Consider the following 16675-nt stretch of genomic DNA (forward strand, 5'->3'; position numbering starts at 1 on the left):
GTTGATAAGCAAGAGGCCAATGACCAAAATATTTCTGCACAAAGAACAATTCTGAAGAATATTACATTGGTATATTTGAAATATGTGCATGTACTGGGAGATATAACATCCGTGTAGTTTCTGAAATTATATATTTCATATATTTCCTGATAGCTTGATAGAGAAATCGTGTACATGTACATTAATAAACGAAGAGGAATTTCTCTTCACGTGTCAGTCTGAGTGTTATCATGTCAAGTTTAATTCACCCATGCACAAAGAACGACCTGGACAAATATATTCATGGAATATATGGAAATTTAAATAAATTTCCATCAAAGGACTTTTTTAACCTTAGACACATAATTTTATAAGGTACATGTAGTATGAATTTCAGTCTTTGAATTATCATGAAATCTACAGAAATTATCCGAGTTGAAATATGCTTCAATTTGCAGTCATGTCAACTGTACGAGGTCCTGAAAGAATAATGTTACTAGTATAACATTTCTTATTTACCCCGCTTTCTGATATCTTATTTATGGTACGAATTTGAAGCAAAATAACTATACGTAGCAAAAGCAAAAATGCTATACGTAGTTTTCATGAATAACTTTTTCTTAAGCCCATTCACATGCGCTGATTTACTTACCGGGTGCAAATTTTGCATGCGTGCAAAATCTGCACCCAGGTGTAAAAGTATATTTGCTAAGGGTTCACATGGAACTTAACAATTTAGATTAAATTTCAATGATTCATGAAGTTTAACAAAAAAGATGGCAAATTATTTTAGGTTCAGACTGTGTAGGTTTAGGTTTTTATGCTGGGCTAGGTCGTTTGAGGGATCAATTATGGGCTAGGGAAAGATCAACGGACTGGTACGAGAAAATTGTGTTACAAAGGATTGACGACTCTCAATGGATTGAGGACTTTCAAATGGGAAGACCCTCATTCAAAATGCTTTGTAATTATTATGATCTGGACAATTACTTAGCTCCCAAGGAAAAATGTGTTCGCCAGCCACTAAAGGCCCAAAAGCAAGTTGCTATTACATTGTATTGGCTGTAAAATTTGCTGTGCGTTCACATGCCGAAAAATACACTTGGAGTACATTTACACATATGCAAAAGTATACTTGCACCTGGTCTCAGTAGATGCAAATTTACACCAGGGTGTATATTTGCACATATGTATATTTACTTTTGCATATATGCAATTGCGTTCACATGCTCAAATTTATACCCGGGCGCACATTTTGCATGCGTGCAAAATTTGCACCCAGTGAGTAAATCAGCGCATGTGAACGGGGCTTTATAATTAGTATACTTTCAGTCGATTACTAATGTTCAAAATGAGTGCTTTTGAAAAAAGAAAGCCTATTGTAGATGTTTATTATCAAAGAATTGCTAAACTAGCGATACTTCTGAAACACCGAGTATTCTCCTGTCTACTATTGACTCACATGGGACAAAATATTGAAAAATGGAAAGGGATTCGGCAGAGGGAAAGAGCTGGTAGGGCTAGGAATAACCCCCCATTTTTCTACACTTCGTCTTGTTCTTGCCGAGCTTCTTCGATATGTGAATGCTAGTTTACTTGGCCTACAAACTCTTTTCCTTAACTGAATTCCTCCTCTTTTTTTTAATTTTGTACCACACAGTGAAATACTCGGTGATTCAGAAATATCATCAGATTTAACAATCCCTTACTTATACATTTCAGGCTTTCTATTTTCAATAGCAGTAATTTTGAACATCAGCAGACAACAGGAAGTATATTAAATAAATGGGATTCTATCCATTAAAACTGCATGTGTCATTAGAAAGTACGGGGTATTGTCATTTATTAAAATAGTAACATTAAATTATATTGTAATAAATTGATCGAACATTTTAAATAAATGTATCATATAAAAATAGTCTTAATAATTTCTGGGAACACTATATTTTATACTGAATTTCTAGAGAAAGTTTGGGTATATTGTTGATATTCTGGTCCGTCCGTCCGTCTGTCACACTTTATTCTTCCTCCAACTCCTCTTACATTTTAAGTACATGTAGTGGTCAATTCATTTTCTGGTATATGATTAGTGGAGTGCGGTAGATGTGCAAAAAGGTTTCGGAATTTTCCTTTTCATTCTGGGTAAAGAAACGACTTTTTTTCCTACAAAACCCTGGTTCCCAGAACTCCTCTTATACATTTTAAGCAGTAGCCAATACACCTTTAATAAGTATTATTTGCAGTGTCCTGTAGATGTGCAAAAAAGGTTTTGGAATTTTCTTTGTCATTCTAGGGGCAACTGGGGTGAAAACGACGGTTTTGCTACAAATACCTGGTTGCCAGAACTCCTCTAACATTATTTACACAGTAGCAGAATCATCTTTTGATATATATGATGGTGGTATCCTGTAGATCGGAATAAGGTGTTGGAATTCTATTTGTATCCTGGGGGTCAATTTTGGGCGAAATCTAAAAAAAAAACCCCTTTTTTTCTTTTACAATATACCCCATTTCCAGCATTCCTATGGCTGATGTACAGCTGAAATACTGCCGACTTAGTTTTAAACAATAATCAATCAATCCAAGATTCTTTTTTAAACAGAAGTTATGCTACAATAAATACTTTAATTTCAGACTAGAAATAATATTTATTATTAAAAAAAAAAAAGCCCATTTTTTTTTATGTTTGCCCACTAAGGACATCTTCTTAACAATTTGAGATGAGTGCTTAGAAACAAATAAATCACACTGATTTTTTTATGCACATAAAAACCTTTAATCAGTGTTCACAGAACATTTAATTTCGTATCACAACTCTGTGATAAACCATGATCTAATTTACCACATCACAGAATTCTGTTAGCAAGGGTGTTACATGGTTGTTCGAATGTCTGGTGATTTTTATTTCTCTTGGAGATGATTAATGGATGGTTTTCAAAAGTTTATGCCTTCGATTCTTAGAAATAGTCATTCCAAATAGTTTTTACCATCATATTACATGTAGTTTAATTCATCCTATCTCATTTAAGTTTTTTATGACGATTAAATAAACTCTAATTTATTTTTACAGCAAATTAAACTTTTAATTGCATAAAAAAGATACTGATTTATGCTCGAGTATCCTATATAAAAATTGAAAAATATATCAATCGCCATTGAGATGGTAACCGTGCAAGTCGTGATAAATGGCGTCAAATCGTCTTACCCTCCATTTTAATTTGATTTCCAAAAAAAAAAAAAAAAAAAGACTAAGGATTCGTCATATTGGAGAATTTAAGTACGTATCCCCCATGTCTCATAACGCCTTTTCCTTTCTTTAATTTTTTTTGGTACCTACTCTTTCTAAAGAAAGTTGTTTTCCGGTCCGTCCATCTGTTACTCTGTCTTCTTCATGCCCATATATATACTTTTTAAGCAGTAGCCGATATGATTTATGATTGGTGGTATCCTGTAGACATGCAATGGGGTTTTTGGAATTTCCATTATTTTCTGGGGGCCAATATAGGATAAAAAAAAGACATTTTTTCTACAAAAAAATCCGTTTCTCAGAATTCTTCTTACATCAAATTCTATGCATTTTATGCAATTTTTTCCCTTAAAATTTGACTGGAGAGATAACTATAATTGTGCATTTTGATCAAAGGAGAACAGCTGCGCAATAAAACTACATGTACTTCTATGTGAAGAGACGTAACTCCAACGTAGATTACGCACAAGTTTCATGTATTTTTCAAATCGCAGTCATTTACAGTAAAAAAAAAAATCAAAATTGTCAGATTGATAAAAAAATAAGAGCGGAGATCTACAAGAAGATGAACCAATAAGGAAATTCCTAGGTTCGATGACTAGGAAAGACTTAAAGAATATTAAATCTCAATTATAACAAATTTTTTTTATTATTTCAGTTAACATTTATATATATATATATATATATATATATATATATATATATATATATATATATAAAGTAAAATCTCCTGAAGTTACAACAATTTTAAAAGTATAAGCGTATCTATAGTGGCGACTTTTGAAGGGGTCACGGGGTTGTAACCCACTCTTTAATTTACTAGTAGCCTATAGGACAAAAAATCCCTTCTGGCCATATACGTCTTTCCTATAAACAAATTAAGCTTTCTTGCTGTCTGAAACGAGGTTTAAAAAATATAAAAGGGTTTTCAGGATAAAAGTGAAAAGAAATCGTTTCTTTTCACCGAAAATCCTCTTATAAGGATTTTATTTACATAATGCATATGTGCATTGTAATGCAGGTTGTTTTTAATGAATTTACAAATGTTATCTCTTTAACGTTACATGAGTTGAGGAGGGCGGTATGCGCGACAGAGGAAATGTTGTAACAATTTTTAAGCACACATTTTGCATGGCTCTCTTTTTTTTATTGAATGACTTTACTGCTTAATGGAATGATTGTAATTTTCCCAGAAGGCATGGCTAAGGCCTGTTATAAGGTGAACATTTACTCAAATTACACTGATGGCCCAACGGTAAATCATTTAACACTATCCTTTCGAAAGCTATGGTCTGTAGAGTAGAACCATGCAACAAATCAAGGTTACATGTAGGTTTTATTAACAGTGCGCATTTGAATAAAGCAGCCAACGAACATTCATATGCAATGAGAAAATATGACATACCGGGTAATGCGTAGAACAACGAGGGAGTCATGATGCAAATGCATTTTGCTAACGTTCAACGCAACGACACGATATCTGAACTGGACAAAAATTATAAAAATATATAATATAAGTAAACTGAATGAATGCAAGGGAAACGGATAGTACATGTCAAACCCATATTACACACTTGATCAAATAAAGAATAATTCATAGACCTCCTCTCAACATGTGGATAATTTAGATACTTTTCACAACGGTACAACAAATAATATCCAACTGGGATTTCAAGCTGAAATATCATTTTCCTTGCATGTTAGTAAACATATAAGTATCGTTCTTCAAGCATATAAAATTCATCTTCATTAAATACGCAAACAAACAACGCAATGATCTAATTGTGAACTGTCTGTTGTGTGAAGTTATCGCCCGTATAATTTTAAATCGCTTTCATATTTTGCATAAATAAACATTTCTGCTAAATCCATTTTAAAGTAAAAAGATCAAGAATAAACATTTTATAATTTATTTTAAAATTACGATAAAAATTTTCTCTTTGTTATAGAAAAAGTATTTTCCCCGTTATTTTTTTAATGTAAAGAACTATGAAACATCAATGTATCAGGCATATATATAATTTATTTTACAAGGTCTAAGTGTTACTGAGACAAACGGACAAGAAATAAATAAAGAGAGAGTGAGAGAGTGGGGAAGGAGTCAGGGAGAGAGAGAGTGAGTGAGGGGAGAGAGAGAGAGTGAGTGGGGAGAGAGGGAGAGTGAGTGGGGAGAGAGAGAGTTGACAGAGAGTGAGTGGGGAGAGAGAGTGAGTGGGGGACAGAGAGTGAGTGGGGAGAGACTGAGTGGAGACAGAGAGAGTGAACGCAGAGAGAGAGAGAGAGAGAGTTAGTGGGGAGAGAGGGGGAGCGACTCGGGAGAGAGAGTTGGGGGAGAGGGAGGAGAGAGAGTGTGTGGCGAGAGAGTAAGTGGGGAGGAGAGGGTGAGTGAATGAGTGGGTGGAGAGAGAAAAGGAAGAGGGAGAGTGAGTGAAAAAGGAGGAGGGGAGAGTAATTGCAGGTTGAGGGGTGAGAGAGAGGGGTGAGAGAGAGTAGTGTTTCAGTTTCATGTTAAAGTTATGACAGTAGTTTTTGCAGATACAACTGAGCTAACTCTTGCATTTTTGATGTTGAAAATTTTGCTTTTCTGGTATGGGTACTTCAAAATTTACTTTTATTTAACCCGCTTGATATCATACTTGTATATTTCTTCTACTTGTATAAAACAAGATATTTAACGTGAATTTGTCGCAAGTTAACTTGAATCTGTTCTACCAATCAGTTCTCTACATGTTTTCCAGTATCTATATATAAAGCCGCGCAATTCACAAGTTCATATTTTATTTAAAATTATTTTACGATTAGGGGGTTCCAGTAAAAGTTCTTCCAAACCTCTTTCTTTACTCTTCACTAAAATATAAACAGCAGTGAAGGAGAAACTCCAGGAGTACTGTGCAACAATATATTTGAGAAGTTGTGTAAATCAGATGTGGATACTTAAAAACTGCAAGGAACTTTTGGAAAAATTTAAAATCACAATTTTTTTCAAAATAACATAAAAACGTACGATTTTTCAACTCTATATACAACCATTCCCAGCGATAAATTAAAGTCCAGGCTTCTTGACATCATTGACAGCTGCTTGTTCAATAAAAATGGAACTCGAAAATTTATTTACCTTGTCATTGGTCATTTACAAAATTAGTTTGTTAGAAACATTCTAATTGTAAACATAAGTACTCTGAAGTTGATATAAAAAAGATACTTGAGTTTCTGATTGACTATATCTATGTGGTTTTTGGAGACCAGGGGCCCGTTTTACAAAAGAACTTACGACTAAGACCAAAATTTAATTCTGCTTATTACTTTCTAATTTACATTGATTTGAAAATGGTTTTAATCTTTTTAAAAAGAATTTAACAAGATATTTTAAGGCTAGCAATTTCAAACAGAATAATTAATTTGGCAAAATTTTACAATCAACTAAAGTTTTGGGTCTTAGTCGTAAGTTCTTTTGTAAAACGGGCCCCTGGTCTTCCAACAATCTGTCGGAATTCCCATGTGTACCAATTGCACCCCGTTATTAGCAAACTTATTTTTGTATTCATATGAGGCAGAATTTATTAAAAATCTTATACACGAGAAGAAAACACTTGCTGTGGCCTTTAACTTTTCAATCGTCGACTTCCCTTACTTATCTTGTCAGCTGCATACGAGGTTTATATCTCTCAGTTGATTCGTTACGCAAGAGCATGCGCTACTTATGAACAATTTCTAAAACGAGGTAAGTTATTGACAAAACAACTTGATGAAACAAGAATATCAACAGTCTCGTTTAAAGTCATTATTTCGTAAGTTCTACAGTCGATACAATGACCTTGTCAGCAAAAAAAAAAAAAAAAAAAAAAAAAAAAAAAAAAAAAACATTAAGTCAAATGCTGACTGACATTTTTCATACTAATTGTTAGGCCATTATTTACACACTGATTTGTCGGTTGAATTTTCTGTTATTTCTCTGTGTGTGTGTGACCGGTCAGCAGGGATACTCCCTTCTCCATGCAACCTGACCCAACCTCTGATGTTTAAGAGGTCCTTGTTTGCTCTGCTCCTGATTTTTATTGTTTGAATGGACTTCTGAGCTTGAATACTGTTCTTTTTCACCATTTTTCATTATATGAATTATTTTCCGCTTATGCATGACATGCGGGGATCTAGATGGGCTTCTGTTTTTAAGGTCCCAGCCGAAAGACTATTGACTTTCAATGCCAAAGAAATAGTCACTTTCTACATGTATTTGAAATATCTCAGTTTGGCACGGCACCAGAAAGATTGGACAATCAAACGCTGAGCTCCCACATACGAAGCTCCCACGTACGAAGCTATCTCCCATAGACACTAGGCTACTGTGATCAGTACCGCAGTTATTAAGAACTAATTTAAGTGCAATGATATCAAATTTTTAAAAATAGCCATCCAATAAATGCGGGTTCGTGACAACGTTTTAGGGGGAGGGGGGTATTGATATTTGGAAAAACAGGATGTTAGAATACAGCTAGAAAATAAAACATTAAAAAATATGGGGCTGATGCTCCTCCATACTTTCTCATAACATTTGTAGACTTGTGAATTGTCTTTGTGTTCTCGGCAATATAGATAGGAGAAAACATGTAGAGGAATGAAAGGATAACTCACAACACATGCAAGTTTAATGTCTTGTGTACAACAAGTACGCGAAATGTACAAGTATGATATCAAGCGGGGCAAAATTACAGTAAATTCTGAAGTTGTGTGTTCGGAACTACATGCTAAAATTAATCGAAATTACCTACTTACATGTGCAGACTATGAACCTGCTCGGATTTACAAACTTACAAGACTGGATATTTGAACACGATTACTCTCCATACTTAAGCACCCTTTTCTCGTGACGACTGCCTATTTACTTCTTTTGTTCAGAAGAGGATCGAGCGTGGGAGGGGGATCTGTAGTAAATGAAATAGTACCCTCCAAGGTAACACGGATCCCTTGTTAGATTTTAAGTTTATGTTATGGAGGTAATCGGCTAGTCCTTCGGAAATTTCGTTACCCCCTACCCCCTTAATATCCGTTTTTGTTTCTTTTTGTTGTTTTGTTTTTGTGTGTTTGTGGTTGTGTTTTGTTTTGTCCTTTTTTGCAAACCTTTCCAGTAAAGAAACTAAAATATATACCGGTGTATTGCGATTTTGACAAACTAGAAATGTTCCAAGGAACTCATGTGTCGCCTGCTTTGTAGTTTCCTTAAAGATGTAAATAAATCTTAAAGTGGTCAGCTATATTTTACTATTAGCATGATAGTTTATGCATTCGCTTGCAAAGAAAAAATGGCATCCATGGATTAGTATAAGACTGCAATAGAATCTGACAAGATAATGTTGTTCCCTAACTCTCAAATGAATAATTAAATAGAAATTATTAGAAATGACTAGCATCTATCATTTATTAATACGTGTTTCTAACAATCCTCCAAAGGGAGTTCTGTCTGTATTTGCTGCAATATTGTCAGTCTACATGATCCACGTGGAATACCAATTCCAATCTATTTTTTATAGTATTAAAATACAAGCTTATATGGTAAGCGAATCCGATACAGTTTCAAAGCACTGTATCATAAGCTCAACGTATTTTCAACAATTCTCCAAAAGAGATCAGTTAGTCTTTACTGCAATTGTCAGTCTACATGATCCATATGAGTGGATTGTAATGATGGTATTTTGACAATATCTTATGACAACTAGTAGACTAATTGTTCACAGAACAATTAGAGGTCTTTCCACCTTTCTAAGTGTTTCCATGTAATTTGGGTTGTAAAAAAAGAAGAAAAATGCAAAAAAGAAAAAAATAAAAATTGTGTTTCCAGCAGGGCTCGAACTCAAAACCTTTAGCACGAAAGGCAGGCGCGCTAACCACTACGCCACGGATTGCGATGAAGACGTACATAGTAAAATAATGCTTTAGGAATACTTGCATTTGTTAGACAAGAAAGTAATCAGTATTAAATAGTTTTGAGAAACATGTTTCCATATCATTTGGCTTTTAAAAGAAAAAAAAAAGAAAGAAAGAAGAAGAAAAAGAAGAAAAATACAAGAAAATAAATAAAACTCAAAAAATTCGTCTTTTGCTATAGATTTATTGTCGGGCTCGTTTCTCTGTAGAGTTCAAGAGGTCTTTGCGCATCTCCAAAAAAAGATGTTATTTTTTGGGGTTTTTTTTGCGATTTAGGGGCCAATTTTTCTCTCCTTCCCCTTCTCTCTTCCCTTCTCTGTGCCTCTCTTTTTTTCTCTCTCCTTTTCTCTTTTTTGTTTCTGTGTTCGTGTAGCGCTGACTTTAGCCAATGTTTACATAGTTACCATGGAAGTACAATACATGACATGTGTTTTAGTGTGCATATCGTAGTTCTATTTTTGTGCATTATGCATTCGAAGGTTTAATTTGAGGTGGTAAATGTTCTGATTTACTTAAACTACTTAGAAAAGTTGCCGATGAAATAAATCGGACTCAAGGCTAATGGTATGTACTATGTAGGTCGTCATATAGGAAAACATGGACTGGACTCAAAGCGACCTGACTGCGGATCCTAAGATTGTTGCAGGTTCAGTAAGAAGAATCCTGAATGAAACAAGCTTCCATGTGGGTTATATTAAATGCAGCTATGATTAATAAAATGTTCTACACGCATTTTAAGAAGAAAACAAGATAATGAAAGCGTGGAATAGTTTATTTCATACATTTATATCGGTTTAACCCCCCCCCCCTTCATATATTCTATATTTCTCATATTTTGGATGACCTTGACCTTTGACCTTGACCTTAATATCAAGAACAAAAATGCAAGAATCCATTTCAGTTGGTCCCATGTCTCTACGTCTAAGCATTGAAATTTTTTTCAAGTTTACGTAAACAGCCAAAAAACTTCAGGGGCAATAACTTGTATAAGGCTTCGATGAATCCTTTCGCAATGAGAGATTGAAAAGCCCTCTCAATTAGTGAAAAGCATTGGTGATGGTTCTGTATCTCTACGGTTTGTGGTTTCAGAGGAGTAGCGATAACAAGCTTTTCTTGCGAAAGGGGCAATAACTTCATTAAATGTCATCGCTCGAAGTCGTTGGGTCAAATCTGAAAATCATTTAAGTAGTCGACTTATATGAAAGATGAGTCTCTTCGATAAGTTGCGAAACAAAAAATCAGCGGAAGAAAGATAATAATAATAATAAACAGAAGAAAATCAATAGGACTTTCCACAGAAAGGTGGAAAGCCCTAAATAGCGCACAAGCTAAATAACATAGACTTACCTCTTAAATGTCAAAAATATTCCGTATATCGGCACTATGATCTATTTTTGAAAAGTAGGTCAAAGGTCAAGGGTCACGAGGTCAGTAACCATGGTACTTTACAAAAGTCATAGTACCAAGCAGTATATACTGTATATGTGCAAAATATCAAATCCGTACCTCTTACAGTTCTCGAGATAAAGGGTGTGACATACGGACAGACAGACCGGGTAAATTGATCCCTTAGTGCAGCTCTGCTCTGCTGGTGACACAAAAATGTTGTATTGTGATACTTTTCTTAAGACCGATAATACCACCAAAGTGCTTGGACTTCTGATTTCTTTAAAAAAGTTTTGAAATTTACGATGTCAGAAGTTAACGTTGTCAATCTTTCCAAACAGTAAGGTTGCTGTTGTATGGTTGCATTTCGTTGCAAAACTGTAATCAAATCAACAAGAACGTTTTTGTTACAACGTATTTATAATAGCTTTATACGCTCTGTTTATAAATGGAGGTTAATAAAACAAGAAAAAAAGTCCATTCTAACTGTTTTTGAAAATATTATAATACATATTGAAATACATTTAAAGTATCGCAGTATATCGCAATATGAAATTCTCAACCGATACCTAGTCCTATTGTTGAATTATCACAACACCCGTATTGACCAAACATGTCGTGTGTTTATCTGATGATAATCTGATTGGCTATTCATAGGAAACCTCTTTTTTAGATTAATTGATTGATTGATTGTATCTAGTTTTACGTCCCGTTCGAGAATTTTCACCCATAGAGACGTCACAGTATACCGGTGAAGGGCTTCAAATTTAGACCTTTACTCGGCACTCAGGGCCATTGAGCAGTGAGAGTTCTTTATCGTGCCAACGCCTACCGTGACACGCGGCCTCGGTTTTTAAGGTCTCATCCGAATGACCCGCAACTTTCACTTCAAAGTGCCGAGTGCTTGGCAAAGGAACAGTTGTTATCTATTTTTTATCGACTTAGGTCAGTCGCGTACGTGATTCGAGCACACGACCTTCCGACCACGGAGCGAACGCTCTACCGAAAGAGCTACCGTGACAATAACCTCTTATGGAATAAGAACAAAAAAGCGTTGATGTTCGCTTCGTGATAGGGAGGCCGGGTTCGATTCTCGTTCGCTGTGCCGCGTCAAACGTAAAACGTTTTCATAGTTAGTATTCTAACTGTTCTTTCGCCAAGCGCCCTGCAATAGAAATCAGGGTTCTTTCGGTTAAACTTAATAAACCGAGGTCCCGTGCCACGGTAGGCGTTTGTACGATAAAGAAACATTACTGCTCAACGGCCCTAGGCGCCGCGTTTAGGTTTAGGCGTCTTTACTCATCACTACCACGCACCTAGTTTATCTAAAGGGAAGAGAAAACATATGTGATCATTAGAGTCACACTCTTACATCGGAACCCCTAATCTGGGACCAAAAATATCACAATTTAGGAAAAGCCATTATTTCTCATTCCCACGCACCTAGTTTATCTTATATATATATATATATATATATATATATATATATATATATATATATATATATATATATATATATATATATATATATATATATATATATATATATATATATATAGGGAAGAGAGGACATTTTCACAATATGATCATAAGAGACCCACTTTAGAACCTCTGACACTGGGACCATGAATTTTACAATCTTGGTAGAGGGCTCAATGCTTAATGCTTGATGTCCAGGGGTAAAGAGGATTTTTTTTTTTGAAATTGCACTAATTTTGATGGTTTTAGACTCTCCCCTCATGTTCAGGGGAGCAGGGACCATGCAATTAGCAGTTTTGTACCCCTTCTCTCATTAATAGTACAGGCTAAAATTGGTTAAAATTCATTCAACGGTTCAAGAGAAGAAGCTGAAAAAGTTTGAAAGTTTATGATCAATGCACGTTGCACGAAAGACGTTGGAAGACGACAGACAAAAAAAGATAGAAATATATATATAGAGAGAGAGAGAGAAAGCACTACAAAAACCAACAACACTGTATATCCTAACTGTCGGATCTACTAAATAGATACAAGGTCAAGGATGGAAATTTATATAAAGCACTAAAAATGACCAATGACACGAACAATAGAAATTGTCAAATTTTTCGGGACGCCCTGTCCCTTCCTCAGGACAAAGAAAAAAGTTAAGAAGTCATAAAAACAAAGGAAATAGAAAAACAGAAACGGCTAGCACTACTACTAAACTACCAAACACTATTTATTTACAATGTTACATGTTGAATTTGAATTTTATAATCAGTTGTAAAGAAATAAATCCGGACCGCTATGAAATACTCCGGTCTATCGGGTGTACTCTGGTGAAGTGCGATTTACATAATTGAACGAATTAATTATCGCTAATTAATTACTGCCAAGCAGTAAATCATAAACTGTCTTATTCTCTCAAAATAGCTTAACTTTACATAATAAAAAGAAACCAAAGAAAGATCACTTTTCGTCGTTACAACGGCCTCCACGTCCCGCAGTGGATTCGAACCCGCGACGTAAGGATCTACTCCTTACATCGCGACTCTAGAGCGAAGGCTCTAACCACTGCGCCAATGTTGTAAAACTTCCTTTGATATTCAAATCTACATGTCAATATTGAAAGTTCAAATATTGTTAGCTTAAACATTACTTAGCCATAATTTGTTCGCTTATTGAAAAGATCCCTAACAAAAAATGCTACAGTAAACTATAGTTAACTATAGTTTACTATAGTAAATCAAAGTTTCAAAGTTTTACTATAGTAAATCAAAGTTTCAAAGTTTTTACTATAGTTTATCAAAGTTCCAAAGTTTTTACTATAGTAAATCAAAGTTTCAAAGTTTTAACTATAGTAAATCAAAGTTCCAAAGTTTTCACTATAGTAAATCAAAGTTCTAAAGTTTTTACTACAGTTAATCAAAGTTTTCGCAATACAATATTAAAGTTTCAAAGTTTTCACATTAGTTTTTCAACTTATTAAAGTATTTTAATAATTTTATGCTTATTTTGCCGTTTTTTGAGGGGTGGAGTTGGGGTTTGGTGGGGCTGTTGTTCATCTTAGTTTAAGTTTATAAATTACTTAATTTAAATACAATATTTACATTTATAAATTTTAAAAAAAAAAATAGATGTTAACTGAAGTTAATGGAGTATTTTGGTTCTAAATGATTCAAATTTTATTTTATATTTTATTATTTTCCTTTCTCCATAAAAAAAACTTACACTATATTTGCACTAAATTAAATACATTTAAATAAATGCTGCTTATCTATCGGTGCGAGAGACAACCTTACATTAAAATTCATTTCTTGTACATTTTTAGGGAAGGATTTGGGTTTATAAAAAGTTCTCTGAAGCTTTTATGAATTTTGACCATGGAATATCATAAAATGTCATAAATGGGAACCAAAAATATAATTCCATGGGTTTAGCTATAGTAAATCAAATATCAAAGTTTTTACTATAGTAAATCAAAGTATCAAAGTTTTTGCTATAGTAAATTAAAGTTTCAAAGTTTTTACTACAGTTAATCAAAGGTTTTACTATAGTAAAACAAAGTTTCAAAGTTTTTACTATAGTTAAAGTACCAAAGTTTTCACCGTAGTAAATCAAAAGTTTTCGCTATAGTAAATCAAAGTTCAAAAGTTTTTACGACAGTAAATCAAAGTTCAAAAGTTTTTACTATAGTAAATCAAAGTTCAAAAGTTTTTACTTTGATACTATAGGTAACTATAGTAAACTATAGTTAACTATAGTTTTCTATAGTATTTTGTCGTTAGGGCGAAAGCTATGGCCAATCACCGCTGATTTCAACCAAATACACTGTACATGTACATGAATCCAGTGCGCCCACATCACGCAAAGGACTCCTTTTTTGCTATGATTTTCATGACTTAGAAAGCGTTTATAGAATAATTTTATGTGGTGACAGAACTAACTTTCCATAAGACTAGTTTGCAAGAATTTTTTTTCCCTTTGAAAATTATGAATTTGTATACATACATACATGTACATGACTACTACATAGGAAAATTTCATTCTTTCATGATGGTTTCCACTTTTGATATTTCTGTCCTATTTCTAACATACGAGGGTTGATCCGAATGTAATGTCACAGCTGCTTTAAAATATTAAAGAATCAATGTTTTTAACAAAACTTTATATGCTTATACTTCTATCTATTTCGACCTTTGTCTGAAAAAATCATTAAGTTTTACGCAGTATACGTTTTAAAATATTAAAATAAACACAACGTTGGGTCTCGTCTATCAATACACAATATTAAAAGGAAGCACGTGAGATGTTTAAGAAGATATGCGGATGAACCAAAAACAAGTACCGAAAAGTAAAGTCATAACGACGTCGGTGACATTTTTGCCGTGCGGCGACAGACAACTTTGTGTTTATCTTAATATTTTAAAAAAGTGTTTTATGTAACTGAATGCAATTTTAAGGCAAAAATCTAAATAGATAGGGGAATTGGTATGTAAAAATTTGTTGAATAACATTCGATTATTGAACATTTTATAGCAGTCGTGTGACATTACTTTTGGATAAACCTTTGTATCAGTTTCCGATCACCCTGTTCTTGCAAAGAAAAAAAAAATTAGATAATAGAAAACCTTTCATTTCTCACGAACTTAGGGATTGTCTTATCAGTGTGGAAGTCCTCAATTCTTAAAGTACATGTATTTCGAACTATCTTATAGGAACAACTACAGTGCAATATGCATTCTGAAATAACAGTTTTAAAGCTTCTAATTCTATTTGGAACTGTTGTTGTTTTTGGTGACTGCCAAGGTGAGAGAAGGAAGGAGAAGCAATTGAAGAACGACAAATTGGAAGATTGGAAGATTATCTGAAGGAAATTGTAGAGAAAGAAGTAAAAGCTCAGTTAAAAGACATTCAAAAAGTGCAGAAATTGCAAGAGGAAAAGATTCGATCGATGGAAGTCCAAATTCAGAGAGAAAGATTATACAGGCTTTATTTAGAGAAGAACATAATTGCTCTAAAAGAAAAGCATGATGTCCAAGTCTCCAAAGACGTTGCTGGGGCTCATGAAATGGCAAGGCATTTTTCTGGTTCTGACAGCACTAACCACATGAATGAAAACCACGAAGGAGATGATGAGGCACCAAACCAACAAGACAGTTCTAGCAAAATAATAAGGCTCATAGGTTAGCCAAACCAGACTTTGTTTTTTGTTCTAAAGATGTAGTGTACAACTTTTAAGAAAATTAGCAAATAATACATTCTTCTTTCGGATGCAAATAAAAGAGGGTCGTCTGAGCCTAAAAATCTAAAAATCAATTAATCAATAGATTCAGTATTGTCCGCGCACGATTAGTTGAACGGTCCTGACCAGGAAAACTTTTTCGCTAAGTACGGTTCCAACCTTATCTTGCACAGACATTAATATGCTTTAATGGGGAAATGAAAGTAAGGTTTAAAAAAACTATAAAATATTTCATACTTTATCGTTGCATTTGAAATAAGATCGTAAGCTTTTATTTTGCACTTTTATTTTGTTTATAGGAGGACAGGAGAATAGTGCTCCAAGTACTGTAGCATTTTATGCATACATGAGCAAAAACCTTGACAATCCAAGTGCAGGTCACGTTCTGGTGTTTGATGTTGTTAAGACCAATATTGCTTCCGGCTACAACCATCATGATGGAATATTTACCGCACCTTCCCAAGGCTTTTATGTATTCTCGTGGACTATTCATTCTTGGTATCATTCTTTTGTATATTCAGAAGTAGTGGTCAATTCGGACTCTGTCGGAAGAATTATCACAAATAGTGAGGATATACAAGATGAACATGTTGGAAGTAGTATAGTTGTTGTTGCGTTGAATCCTGGGGATGTGGTGTACATTCGAATACGTGCGGCAAGTGGTAGGCTTGCTAGTTATGCCAGTATATTTTCTTCCTTCAGTGGATGGAAGTTAAACTGAATAAAAAGCAAATTATATGTGGTTAACGTTGGTTTCTTTTATTTATCGATCTATCTGAAAACATATTGCTATGGAACGATTGTCATTCATTGAACCATTCTTCGTGGATTACTAACACATGCACGTTTTAATAGAATGTTTCGTAATGAAAGGTATAATTATTAGACCAATCAATATTCGTTGATTTTGTTGAGTCATGAGTAAAGGGTGTCCATAAAAT

General features: G+C 34.1%; 1 protein-coding gene across 1 annotated transcript in view; it reads left to right on the forward strand.

Moving 5' to 3' along the window:
* The window catches only part of LOC133184517 (uncharacterized), a 19202-nt gene extending 2746 nt beyond the window's left edge, over positions 1-16456 (forward strand). Inside the window, exons 2-4 of the mRNA XM_061319607.1 lie at positions 773-1016; positions 15344-15675; positions 16034-16456. Of these exons, the coding sequence (XP_061175591.1) occupies positions 773-1016; positions 15344-15675; positions 16034-16455 (998 nt within the window). The 3' untranslated portion in view covers position 16456. The remainder of the gene's footprint in view (positions 1-772; positions 1017-15343; positions 15676-16033) is intronic.
* The last annotated feature ends 219 nt before the right edge of the window (positions 16457-16675 follow it).

Source organism: Saccostrea echinata, unplaced genomic scaffold, assembly GCF_033153115.1.
Source record: "Saccostrea echinata isolate AGI-Se365-2 ecotype Australia unplaced genomic scaffold, CSIRO_AGI_Sech_v1 ptg000010l, whole genome shotgun sequence".
Taxonomy (NCBI): domain Eukaryota; kingdom Metazoa; phylum Mollusca; class Bivalvia; order Ostreida; family Ostreidae; genus Saccostrea; species Saccostrea echinata.